The sequence below is a fragment of the Macrotis lagotis genome, chromosome X (assembly GCF_037893015.1).
Source record: "Macrotis lagotis isolate mMagLag1 chromosome X, bilby.v1.9.chrom.fasta, whole genome shotgun sequence".
Lineage (NCBI taxonomy): Eukaryota > Metazoa > Chordata > Mammalia > Peramelemorphia > Peramelidae > Macrotis > Macrotis lagotis.
Window position 1 is genome coordinate 586,315,408 of NC_133666.1, and position 12,682 is coordinate 586,328,089.

At 38.8% G+C, this 12,682-nt stretch overlaps 1 protein-coding gene across 2 annotated transcripts in view; it reads right to left on the reverse strand.

Moving 5' to 3' along the window:
• Positions 1-12,682, reverse strand: part of FBXO32 (F-box protein 32) — a 43,208-nt gene that overhangs the window by 18,616 nt on the left and 11,910 nt on the right. For both annotated transcript variants that reach the window (XM_074201592.1, XM_074201591.1), the window contains 2 exons: positions 12,343-12,392; positions 11,708-11,800 (listed from right to left, as the gene is read on the reverse strand). In XM_074201592.1, the coding sequence (XP_074057693.1) occupies positions 11,708-11,800; positions 12,343-12,392 (143 nt within the window). The remainder of the gene's footprint in view (positions 1-11,707; positions 11,801-12,342; positions 12,393-12,682) is intronic.

Genomic DNA, 12,682 nt, shown 5'->3' on the forward strand with positions numbered 1-12,682 from the left:
ATTTGCTTACCAAACTGATTTAATATATGAGATTATGTATCTCTTTCTTCCCCTCCTTGTCGGGGTAAAGGACAACAGAAGAGAATTTGTCATGTAAGGAAATGGGAGAATTTACCAGAAAGGGTTGAGCAATTACTCTGAAAACAAAAATAAATAAAACAAACATTTTCTACTAAACAAAATTTAGTAATTATTATATTTAATGATACCCATGGGGGAGGAGAAATGAGGGAGAAGGGAAGGAGAGGGGAATAAAAGGAGGAATGAGGGAGAATGTAGAAAAAAGAGAGGAGGGAAATGAATTGAGGGAGGAAAGACAGCAGAAATAGGGCAGGGAGAAAGGAAGGAAGGGGAAGGAAATTGGAAGTAGAAAGGAAAGGGGGGGGAGGAAGGAGAGAAATGGGGAATGAGAGAGGGAGAAATAAAGGAAGAGAAAGAAGTAAAATGAGATCAGAGAGGAAGGGGAAGGCAAAGAGGAAGAATGGGGGAAAGGAAGACAGAAGGAGGAAAGGGGGGAAAGAAGGAAAGAAGAGAAGTAGGTATGGTCACAGCTCTCAAATTCTATGCTGCTAAGGACCACCTGTCTTTATTGTATATCCATCATAATCAGCAGTGGCTAATTTTTCTTTTAGTAAGAAAAATGCTTCTGAGAAACAGGATGAAGGAATGGTAATTACTACAAACTAAAACCACATCCTGCCCTTGAGTTTCGACTGTTGCTGCTTCTCTGCCATTGGAGATTTGTCACAATCTTAGGAAAGAGACCACCAGTATTCAAAATAACTTCCAAGATTAATGGGTAGGAATGAGATCTTGTCCCTTAAGAAATGAATTGCTATATCCACATTTGGTACATAGGCTAAAAGAAATGTCATCATTTGTCTTTCTTGTATTAAATATTAGATCCGAAGGGATGCTTTAGAAGTAATATAGTACAACCCTAACAGCAACATGGGGGTGATGATCAACCCTGATGGACTTGCTCATCCCTTCAGTGCAACAACCTGGGACAATTTTGAGCTATTTGCAATGGAGAATACCATCTGTATCCAGAGAAAGAACTATAACTTTGAACAAAGACCAAAGACCATTACCATCAAATTAGGAAAAAACCCATTATATTATAATGCAATTTTACTATCTCATACTTTATATTTCTTCCTTAAGGATATGATTTCTCTGTTATCATATTCAACTGAGGTCAGTGTATAACATGGGACCAATGTAAACACTAACAGAATGCCTTCTGTGGGGGTGGGAGGAGGGAAGTAAGAATGGGGGGAAATTGTAAAACTCAAGATAAATAAAATCTTTCTTTAAAAAAAATAAGTAATATAGTACAATCCTTTCATTTTACAAAGGAAGAAAAAGGCCCAAGGATATTAGGAAAAATTGTACAAGGTCACACAGTAAGTGATAGAACTGGGATTCAAACTCAGGTTTGAATCTTTTTATGACAGTGTTTGCCTTTTCATGGAGTATTCTTTTAAAAGAGTTTGTTGATAGCCTCCATGTAAAATTCTTCCACCCATTCATGAAGTCAATTGATGTATTTACAGATCCAAGACTATAGAGCCTACAACAGCAATTGTCTAGATATCTTTTAAACAGCCATAGAAAGGCTCACAGGTGCTTGATTGAGCCCCTGTTATCTGCCAACCACCTTGCTCAGAGCTTTACAAATAGAACCTCGTTTGATCCTCCCAATAACCGAGAGACAGGAGCTGTGGTTATCTTCTTTTTACAATTGAGGAAACTGGGCCATAGACCTAGGTCTATGTCAGGTCTGAAGTCAGATATGAAGTCCTGACTCCTCCAGACTCCTGTACATTGTTCTATCCATTGCCTGACCCAGCAAGGCTGTTAGAGCTGGAAAGAACCTTAAAGATTATCTAGTTCAGTCTCTTCATTTTACAGTTTATGAAAATGAGACTCTGAGAAGTGACCTATCCAGGGACACACTCTAGTAAGAGGCAGCCACTTGAACCCTAGGCTGTATACAAGTCCAAGTCAAGATTCCTTTTCTAACAATAACCTTAGAAACAGTTTCCCAAGCATGTTCTGTGCACAAAACATATTGTCAGGAACCAGAATGGATTCATTTCTAAATTTCTCTCCTATGACTATGAGATTTTTCTGACCTCTATCATGCACGTGTAGAGAACAATGATATCAAAGACTTGACATTATCCCAGCTTGGAGAAACTTCACTTTCTTGTATGTAATTTCTCACACTTCTGCCTCTTCTGTTAATACCAGTGTTAAACATTCTTAAGAAGTCTTTGTCTTGTAAAAAATATCCCCCCCTTTTATTTTGCTCTGTTCTCTCTCCATCAGACTCTGTTCTTTCAAAACCCTTATTTACTCAATGGATGACACAAATTAAAACCATGGAAACTTCTGGGATAACTTTGAGCCCAAACACTGACAGGTTGGATGAGAATCACTTTCAACCACATTAATAATCTTAGGGTATGTCAAGATTGGGTAAATATTATTTGCAAGTAAAATATCCCTTTGACTTTCTTTCTTTCTTTTTGTAAAAGAACAGTCAAGTCCAGAAGAATTAATTGTACTTTCAACATGGCCACAGTTAACCCTAGCCTCTTTGATTCCTCCTGCATGCTGTTACAGATGAAAACACATTTTCATTCTTCCCCTTAGCAGCCTAAAATGGTTGTCTTTGGTCAAATACTGAAAATCTCATTTCCAGTTGGTTTTCAAGGCCCTATATAATTTCATTTACTTGATTTCAATTCAACTCAACAGACCATTTATACAGCACTTATCCTGTGTAGAATACTGTACTTATTATTGGGAGAGATACAAAGTTTAGATAAAACAAAGTTCCTGCCCTCCTGAAGCTTGTAGTCTGGTAGTGTGAAATGTGATATAGAAATACAAAATAACAAGAGATGCTTAAACAAAATACTATGTGACCTCCTCGGGGGAAAGGCTGAACTTTGTTTCAGGGGTCAGGGAAGGCTTTTTGGAGGGATATTCTTCCTATACGCAATACAAAGGGGCTGAAAATCCATGGGACCATCCTAAATTAATAGGGAAGGGCACTGCACTGGTAGAAGCTCAACTCATTTGAAGTTATGTTAGGGTAATTACTTGCCTCAGGGTGGCAAAATATACAATGCAGGCACCATTCACTAAAAACCTGGCCTGTGAGTGGCTTTAATTGAAGGCATCGGGTTTAAGTTTTTGATCACAGGACCATATTTCAGCAATATCTGCCAAACCACTGGTCAATTTAAGCTAAAACATTTCTTGTTTTGAGAAATGCATTCTTAGGAGGAGGAATGCGGCAACTTGTTGGAAGAATTAGAAAAAAGAATAAGAGGCTGGTAATTTAGGGAATAAACACCCTAAAAATATGCAGTGGTTATAGATCTCAACAGAAGCTTCAGGTAGGAAGGTACTGAAAAGCTTCCCAGGTTGTCTGACTTGATCTATCAGTCCTTTGGATGGGAATAAGCTGGTGCAGGGGCCTCCAAGAACTTAAGATGGCTGTGGATACAGCTGTACAACAGTAGCCTCATTCTCATTCCACAGGGAACAATGGGTGGGGCAGAGTGGTAATTTGGGTCAAAAAATCCAGACCCCACAGGCCTGTAAAGTCTGTTCTTGGGGATGTGCATTCCAGAATCCCTGCATTATCCCCCTGTTCCTCCCCAGAAGTCTTCCTCTAATGCCTTCCAGGGCATGGAGGTGACCCTGAGTGCTCAAAGACTATGCCAGAGAAACACAAGTTCTGGCAGTGTCTTTCAAGCTGGAAAAGCTTCAAGTTCAGGCCTGGCAAAGACCCTGGGTCTGGTGGCCAAGGACCAGCCCAGCTAAACTCAGAGAGGTTCATCAGGGTTGGCCACCAGGCAATTTTTTTTCCCCCTTGGCTATGATAACTTCTGAAACCATCCATTAAAGCATGGAGGGGCTGGGATCTGTTTCTGTGGATGAAGGACCCACAGTGAAAAAATAACAGAGCTTTGAAGGAAAATTCAACAAAGTTTTTCCCTTTTCTTAACAGGTAGTAGATCATGGGAATCAGGAACAAAGAGTACAATTCTGGACTTAGGTACCATAAGAAGCCAATAGTCAACCCTGCAGATAGACTGCTACCGATCTATTTTTTCCTATGCCACTGCTTTCATCCCCCTGCTCAAAAACCTCCCATAATTCCTCACTGTCTACAGTTAATCGAATTGTGATTTGAGCCCCTTCTAACATAGTATTCTTCTGAGCTACAATCAGATATCAGTCTAGTGACTATACTTGACTGCCCCCTGTACTTTTCTGCTTTTTCTTGTTTGCACATGTGGCTTTCCTGCCCTAGGATGCTCTTTGAGGTCTTCGTTTCTTCAGTTGAATCCTTCTCCTCTTTCAAGACCTACCTAGCTTAGTCCTCACTCTGTGAAGACTCCTCTGATCACCATTTTAACAACAATTCTATTTATCCTTACTGCATACTGGCCACTGAAAGCTATTATCTTAAAATACCCATCTTAATTCCGTCCCCAACTCTGCCTCCTGTCCCTTCTTATTTTTGTAATCCACTCAAGTCCCATACTTTCCACATAAGCAGGTTTAGACTAAAGAGTCAATATACCCTGGATTCAAATCCCACCTCAGAATCTTGTTGATTTTTGTGAGAATGAACAAGTCACTTAAGCTTTTCATAGACTAATCTTTCTCAACTGTAAAATACTTATACCAGCTAATGCCAAGTGATGAGAGAAGTACCTTTCCCCCCTACACTCTCTAATTTAAGGCACTACATAAATGCAATTATTATTCATGGAGTAATTCATCACCAGAAGTCTCAACTAGAGCAGAATGCTGTGATTTAACTACAACTATCAAGTTGTTCTTCCCTGAAGTGCAGGGCTGACCTGTCACCCACCTATTCAATAAGCTCCAATGGATCACTTATTTCCAGAATCAAATATGAAATCCTGTTTGGCTTTTAAAACCTTTGTAACCTGGACCCTTCTCACTCATCCAGTCTTCTTACACCCCTCCACATCCTCCTCTATAATTCAATGATACTAATTTCTGTGCCATTCCTTGAAGTAGATCGTCCAACTCCAGACCGTGGGTATTTTCTCTAGCTCTTCTCTCTGCCTGGAATGCCCTCCCTCTTCATCTCTGCTTCCCGGTTTTTCCTTTAATTCCCAGATAAAATCCCTCTTCTGTAAGAAGTCTTTATCTTTCCTCTATTAATTCTTTTTGGTTAATTCTGTCTGTCTCTTGGTTGTTTATTGATTCCTCTTTAGACTGTAAGCTCCTCAAGGGCAGGGACTATCTTTTACCTCTTTTTTGTAGCCTGGTACCTACATAATAAGTTCTTAATAAATGATGACTGATGTATAATCTATATTAGATTACTCAATGTCATAGGGAGTGAGAAAAATTTGGAATTCAAAATTTTACAAAAACATATATATATACACACACACACATATATATCAGATTGCTTGCTCTCAGGGGAGAGGGAGGGAAGGAGAGAAAAATGTGGAACTCCAAAGTTTACAAAAAGATGAATATTGAAAACTATCTTTGCATGTAATTGGAAAAAATAAAATAACATTAAAGAATAGTTACAAATATATCTTCAGATTTGACTGTTTTCAGTCACAAAATTCTTTCCAGCTTTTAGCATGATGCAACTTTGTAAATTTCAAAGAACTCTACTAAAGTATAAAATGATGTTAAAAATGAATGTAGAAAACTATCTTTATATGTAATTGGGGAAAAATAAAATATAATTAAGATAAAAATGATGGATTGATAACTAATTTGCATATTTTCTCCTCCCATTAAAGCATGAGCTCCTTCAGAGAAGGGAATATCTCTTTTGCTTTTCTTTCTATCCTCAGTGCTTAGCACAGGGTCTGCTTAAAAATGTTCATTGTTTGACTGATATTTATAGATGGTAAAATGCATTAAGGACAAATTTTTTTCACAGGAACCTTATGAAGAAGGCAGTGCAGTCATTTGTTACCTTTGAGATAATGTGTCTCCTATGGGCCCTTATGACAGATGGGATTACTCAGGGAATTCCTCCTAATGGTAACTACATTCCTCTCCATCTTGAGTGGCAGAACCCAAGTGTGCTGACCTTCAGGTCATGGGTAAATCAAATCTTTTCAAAAGACTGCTACACCAAAGGTAGACTGTATTCTGATTTTTTCTTAATCTAAATTGCTTTTAAGTGATCTGGGAAATTCATGATTAGATATCATTCATTTTTATATGATTGGGTTTTTTTGGCAAGGCAACTGGGTTAAGTGACTTGCCCAAGGTCACACAGCTAAATAAGTGTTTGAGGCTGCATTTGAATTTAAATCCTCTGACTCTAGGGCTGGCGCTCTATCCATTTTGTCACCCAGAAGATCATTCATTTTTAAAGGAAGTGAGGACATATAGAGACCAAATAATGCGGGGGTCAAGCTCTAGATAAATTTTCTTTGATATAATGAAATGATCTCATGAAGGTTTGCAAAATATTCTTTTAAGTCTTAAAGGTACTACCAGGTGATCATTGTCTCTGTGGCTGTAAAAGGGAGTCTTCTTCCTCTGAGGTCATAATATTCCAACCTCCTCATTTTACAGTTGAGCTTGATAAGGCCCAAAAGGCTAAATAATTTACCCATGGTTCCACAGCTATTAAGTGCCAGAGGGATTTGAACAGATTGGATTAGATAATAACTGAGGGCTACCTCTCATTCAGTCAATAAACCTTTATTAAGTGCCTATTATCTTTCCAGGCACTATGCTAAATACTAAGAATACAAAGAAAGGCCAAAATATGGTCCTTGTTCTCTGGATACTTCCTTTTAAATGGGAGAGGCAACATGCAAAGAACAGAGCACCCGCTCTGTTCAAATACTGCCTAAGAAGACACTTGCTACTTACTAGCTGTGTGACCTTGGGCAAGTCACTTAATTTTGCCTTACAACCACTGCAAAAAAATTAAAAAATAAAGTGATCTACCCATATATTCAGGTAGTAAAATATTACAGATAAGGAAAATGAGGTTCTGAGAAGTTGACTTGCTCAGAGAGATACAACTATAAGTCTGGGGGGGGTAGGATTTGAAAACAGTCCTCTCAATTTCAAATTCAATATTCTTTCTATACCATACCCAATTAGGAAAGAGAATAAGCATTTATATACTAGGTACTGGGCTTAAGTGCCTTAACAAATATTATTTCTGATCATCACAATGACCCTGGGAGGGAGGTGCTACTATTATTTCCAGATGAGGAAACTGAGGTAAATAGAGATTACATACAGTGTTTAAATTCACTTCTCAATTCGGGTCCAACTAATTGTAGTCCCACTGTGGTGCCACCTAGTGGCTGATGTGTATTAGAGATGAGTTGTGTCTGACATCCTCCAGATGGCTCTGGAGGAGAACATGAGACTGGTGACTTAGCACAACACTCCCTCACTCAAATCTGATTCACGTGCTTGTCATGGCATCACCTCCCTGATATCATGGTCTTCTTTAAGAATGAAGGACAAAAAAAATCATCATCATCATCATCATCCTGTTGAGTCATATCTGACTCTTCTTGAACCCATTTGAGGTTTTCTTGGCAGAGATACTGGAGTGTTTTTCCAGTTCCTTCTCCAGTTCATTTTACAGGTGAGGAAACTGAAGCCAACAGGGTGAAAGGACTTGCTCAGGGTCACACATAGCATTGAGTAATTAGGAAGTCTGGGAGGGAAGTTGACTTCAAGAAATGTAACTGTCTCAGGATTAGTCTGATAGTTAAAATGCTTTTAATTCCTAAAGGAAAAAAAAACAAATCTCAAAACAGAAAAAGAGTGCCTCTTATTACAAAAGAGTTTTAAGGATTATTTCATTCCTAAAGTTGCTGTGGGCTGCTTAAGCAGAAGGAAAAAACATCCTTCTTCCTTCAATTAATATTCTCCCAATATTTCTAAACCAAAACACCTTTGTGAGCACTCAGCAGTTTTTCCTTTGTGATTTTAAGAATATTTGAAAGTAGACCCCACGGTGTTTTGTGCCCAGATTGTCACTGGTTTTTCCAGACTCCTTTGACTGGAATAAAAGAAGCAAACATGCTCCTTTTATTGAACTCTGGAGTGAATGAGAATTATTTTCATGCCAGTGAATACATCTTAAATCGCTATAAGGTTTTTTTCCTTAAGAAAAATTGGCTTCTTTTACAGTAACTTCATTTGAAAGGACTAAGTACCTAGGGGAAAGTGGACATGGATGGAAGGCACCACCTTCTTCCCTCTTATGGCCTGGGGCTTTTTTTTAAGGCTCAGCTCATGTGCTAATTCTCTATTCAGTCTTCCTAAGGCTCCTTCAAATTATCATGAATATACTCATCCATGAAAATGTTATACCTCCCTCAATAAAACTGCTTCAGGGAAAGAGATTTGTTTTGTATCATATCCACAATGCCTTGCCCATTCTAGTTGCTTAATAATACTTGTGGAATTTTAATATGGGACAAAAATCCAATGTATTGATAACAGTGATAGATTTGGTGCTTTAAAGTCTTGCAAAATGTTTTATATATTTTATCTCATTTCATCTTTTTTTTTTTTTTTTTAGATTTTTCAAGGCAATGGGGTTAAGTGGCTTGCCCAAGGCCACATGGCTAGGTAATTATTAAGTGTCTGAGGCTGGATTTGAACTCAGGAACCCCTGACTCCAGGGCCAGGGCTCTATCCACTGCACCACCTAGCCGCCCCCTCATTTCATCTTTATAACAACCCTGGAGGTAGACACTATTTTCCCTCCCATTTCGCAAATGAGAAAACTGAGGCAAATGACAGTTAAGTAGCTGCCCAGTTGTTCACACAGATAGTAAATGTCTGAACCAACTCAGGCCTTCCTGATGATGTCTAACTCTCTAACACCACTGAAACCAGGGTGACAGCAGGCACAGAGAAAAAAAAATTCAGTTTGCTCAGGTTAGCTAGTCTTCCTTTTCATGAAAAGCAGAAGGCTTTCTAGAGTTCAGCAGTGAAAAATTGGGATGCCTGAACCTCAAGTTCAAGTTAGTCTTTAAAACAATGTCTGGCTAACATGCAATAAGTTTATAAGTTCATTCTTGAACTCAGTCACTGATGGGGTGATATTGGGTAAATCAATGAACCTCCTTGAACTTGAGTTTCTTCATCTATAAAATGTAGCTATTAATGTTTTTATTACCTATGATACAGGGTTGATGTAAGGATCAAATGAGATGATGGATAGAAAGCACTCCTTTTTTTTTTTCCCTCTCATATAATCTATGATTTTTTTTTTCCATGCATGATGATGTGCAGGGTCTGCAGTGACAAAAGCATGAGTGTGCAATTATTATGTGATTACTTATATATGTGTGTGTGATGGGAAAAGTGTATGTATGTAAGAGAGGAAGAGATATGAAATGTGATGCTGATGAGATAATAATTTTCTTGACAGCCACACTTCTGATATTATAGGGAAGGACTTTTTATGGTTGGATGTCCTCATATAATAACTAGAAAAGAGGTACTATCACCCCTTAAGCCACAGACAACATTAGACTGTCATAGAACTGCTCCAAACCAATCCTCTAGGCTACACTCCAGACCAAAATGACCACTGAGGCTACATCTCCTTCAGTGCTTGGCCCAACAACATTCATCTTCAGTTTTTCAACTCTGGTCTTGAGAGGGTGTCTTGTGTTAGTCACCTGTACTGAGAAAGCAACAACTAAATGACTCAAACAGAAAGACTTATTTGCTTAAGAGCATGTCTTGTGTTAATCACGTGTATTAGAAGAATGATGTCTTAGTGAGTTAAACAGAGAATTATTTGGCTAAACAAGTGGGGCCTTAGTAAAGAGCCTGTACCTAAAGTGGAAAGCCAGGTTTGATCAGATTTGTGCAGGAGGCCTGGCTTGCATCTGTTTAGACAACAGGTGAGTGATCCAAGGCTGAATTTTCTTGAATGTCATCTCTTTGGCTGGCTGTTTGGAATCATTTGACTCAATGAGCTTGCCCTGGGAAGCATGATGAGCTGGCCAAAAAAATCCTCCCACTTCAGAACCTAAAACCCAAACAGCTGCAGCTTCCCAGGTTGAATCACTGACAAAAATGCAAAAGGGAGCTTAGGGGTAAAAAGACCCAAACAAAAACAGAAAATGCCACCAACAGAAAACAACCCAGCCCAGAGACTGCTCAGTGAAATGTTCTTTCTTTCTTCCACCTATCATCCACTCCAATTAAGGCAAAGCAAGTTCTTGGTATTCTGCATTATTGCAAATGGGAGTTTGAAATGGAAAAAGCAGCAGATGAAAACAGGTAATTTCAGCTTTAAGTAAACTGGGTATTGGATACAGCATCACATGGGATGGAGGTGAAGAAACACTCATATGATTTGGACTCTGATATAATTCTTCTGCCCCAGCCAAGAATGTATCTAGGACAGCTGAGAGGGTAAATTGATAAGGGACTAGAGAGAGGGCAGAGAAAGTCATGGGGGTACCTAAGGTTTTATAAGCAATGGTGCTAATTTACCAAATTTGTTACTCTTGAACACCCTCTTAGGTTAGTGTCATAGAACATCGTACTTTGAAGATATCTTAGGATCATATAGAACTTCTCATCTTTTAATTGAGGAAACTGGGACTCAGATGTTATGACAAGATCATGTGGTTAGTTAGTGGAAGAAATGTGACTAAAACCCAATCTTCATACTACCTTACACTCTGTGTTTCCAGCTATTCTCTTGAATGTTAGTCTGCTTATCTAGTCATCATGGGACCTACTCATCATTGATTACATTCAAATAGAGGTAATAGGGAAAATAAATCTAAAAAGACTAGATATTATTTAATATTATTGTATAACTCTGGAAACAATACTAGTCTCCATTTACACAGCACTTTAAAGTTTGCAAAAGAGGATCTCAGAGGGAACCTCACAATGAAGTAAGTGCTCTAGTTTTTATCTCCATTTGACAGATTAGGAAATGATGTAAGAGGAATTAAGTGACTTGAGCAGGGTCACTTCACTAGAAAGTTCCTAAGGAGGGATTAGAATTCTGAGACTAGCACTCTATTCGCTAAACTTTGCTGCAAGACTGTCTTTAGGTGCTTGTTTCATTTGTACCAATGGGATCTTTGCCTCTCCCCTTTTCTTAAGTGTTATCTTTGGCCCTGCTGCCATGATTTTTGGTCTGTCTGATCTGTATTTTCCATTTATCTATGTGACAGATTTAATATGAAAAATAGTGAAAAGATATATATTTTTAAATCTCTCACTAAAAAGAGTAGTTTAGGTAAGTTTTGTGCTGATCCTGACCTAAGCAATGTTCTATCAGAGAGCTATAAAAGCTATTAAACTATTGGTTTATATGCCACACACAGATCCACTGTCAGTTGGAAGCTAGATGGCACAGTGGATAGAAGTGGTGGGCTTGGAGTCAGGAAGACTCATCTTTGTGGCTTCAAATCTGGCCTCAGACAAGCTGTGTGACCCTGGGGAAGTCACTTAACACCTTGTTTGCTTCAGTTTTCTCATCTGTAAGATGAGCTGCAGAAGGAAATAGCAAATTCACTCCAGTATCTTTGCCAAGAAAATCCTAAATGAGGTCACAGAGTCAGATATGTCTGAAAAACTACTGGACAGCAGCAACAACAACTCAACAGATCAATAAGCAAGACATTTTGCTCTGGATGCCTACCCGTACAACGTAGTTGAACCTTCTGGAATCCAGAATAGCAGTTGAGAAATCGAGCCGGTTGAAAGCTTCCCCCAAGGTACAATATCCATGGCGCTGGGAGTGAGAGAGTAAGACTGGAGTCATGTTGGGGTAAAAAAGGGCTTATTCTGACCAGCAATACATTCTGGACCAGTTTCTCATTGATCTGAAACTAGCCTAGGACCACTCTGCTCCTCTGTTACTGGAGGAGGTCTCCAGCTAACAGAGGCATCATAGCTGGAGGTCTTCAAATATCCGCTAGATTGTCACATGAAAAGCAGATACTAACTTATCAGAATGTAAACTAAAGGAGTTCTAGTTTTGCCTCCTTTTCTATCTACCCTAAATCACAGAATCTGAAAAAGAAGGTAATTCAGTTGACTCTCTAGTCCAGCCCATATCTGAAAAAGGATCTCAACTCCAACCCACCCAACAAGTGGCCATCCAACTTCTTTCTGAAGACTCCAATAAGAAGGGACCTATCACCTCCTGAAGCAGCGCTTTCTGCTTTGGGATGGTGTTAATTTTCACCCAGCTCTTAGAAGGGAAGAAGCCAATTGTCCAATTCTGCCAAGTTAGCTAAGTAGATCTAATCAGAGCAGTTGAGGGGCACTTACTTCCTTGGTGCTTCCTTTGTGAACGTAGATCCATTTTTCCTGGTGGAAATCTGAAAAGGGGACACGTTATTAGTACTTAATAGAAATGCCCAGCATCTTAGGTGTGTTTCTTTTGCATCTGTTCCCAGGTTTAACAAAAGTTTTGAAAGAAAAGCCAGAGTTCTGAGCAGTGGCATATGCTCTACTGACTAAGTCCACGACTATGTAAATGTTTAATCTCTACAGTGTATAAATACAGTGAAGAATTTCAATTTACTTGGGTCACAGGCACCAAGTATGGCTGATAGCCAGCTTTAGTATACTAAAGAATTGTTACTGATTTAAAAACAAAACGAAACAC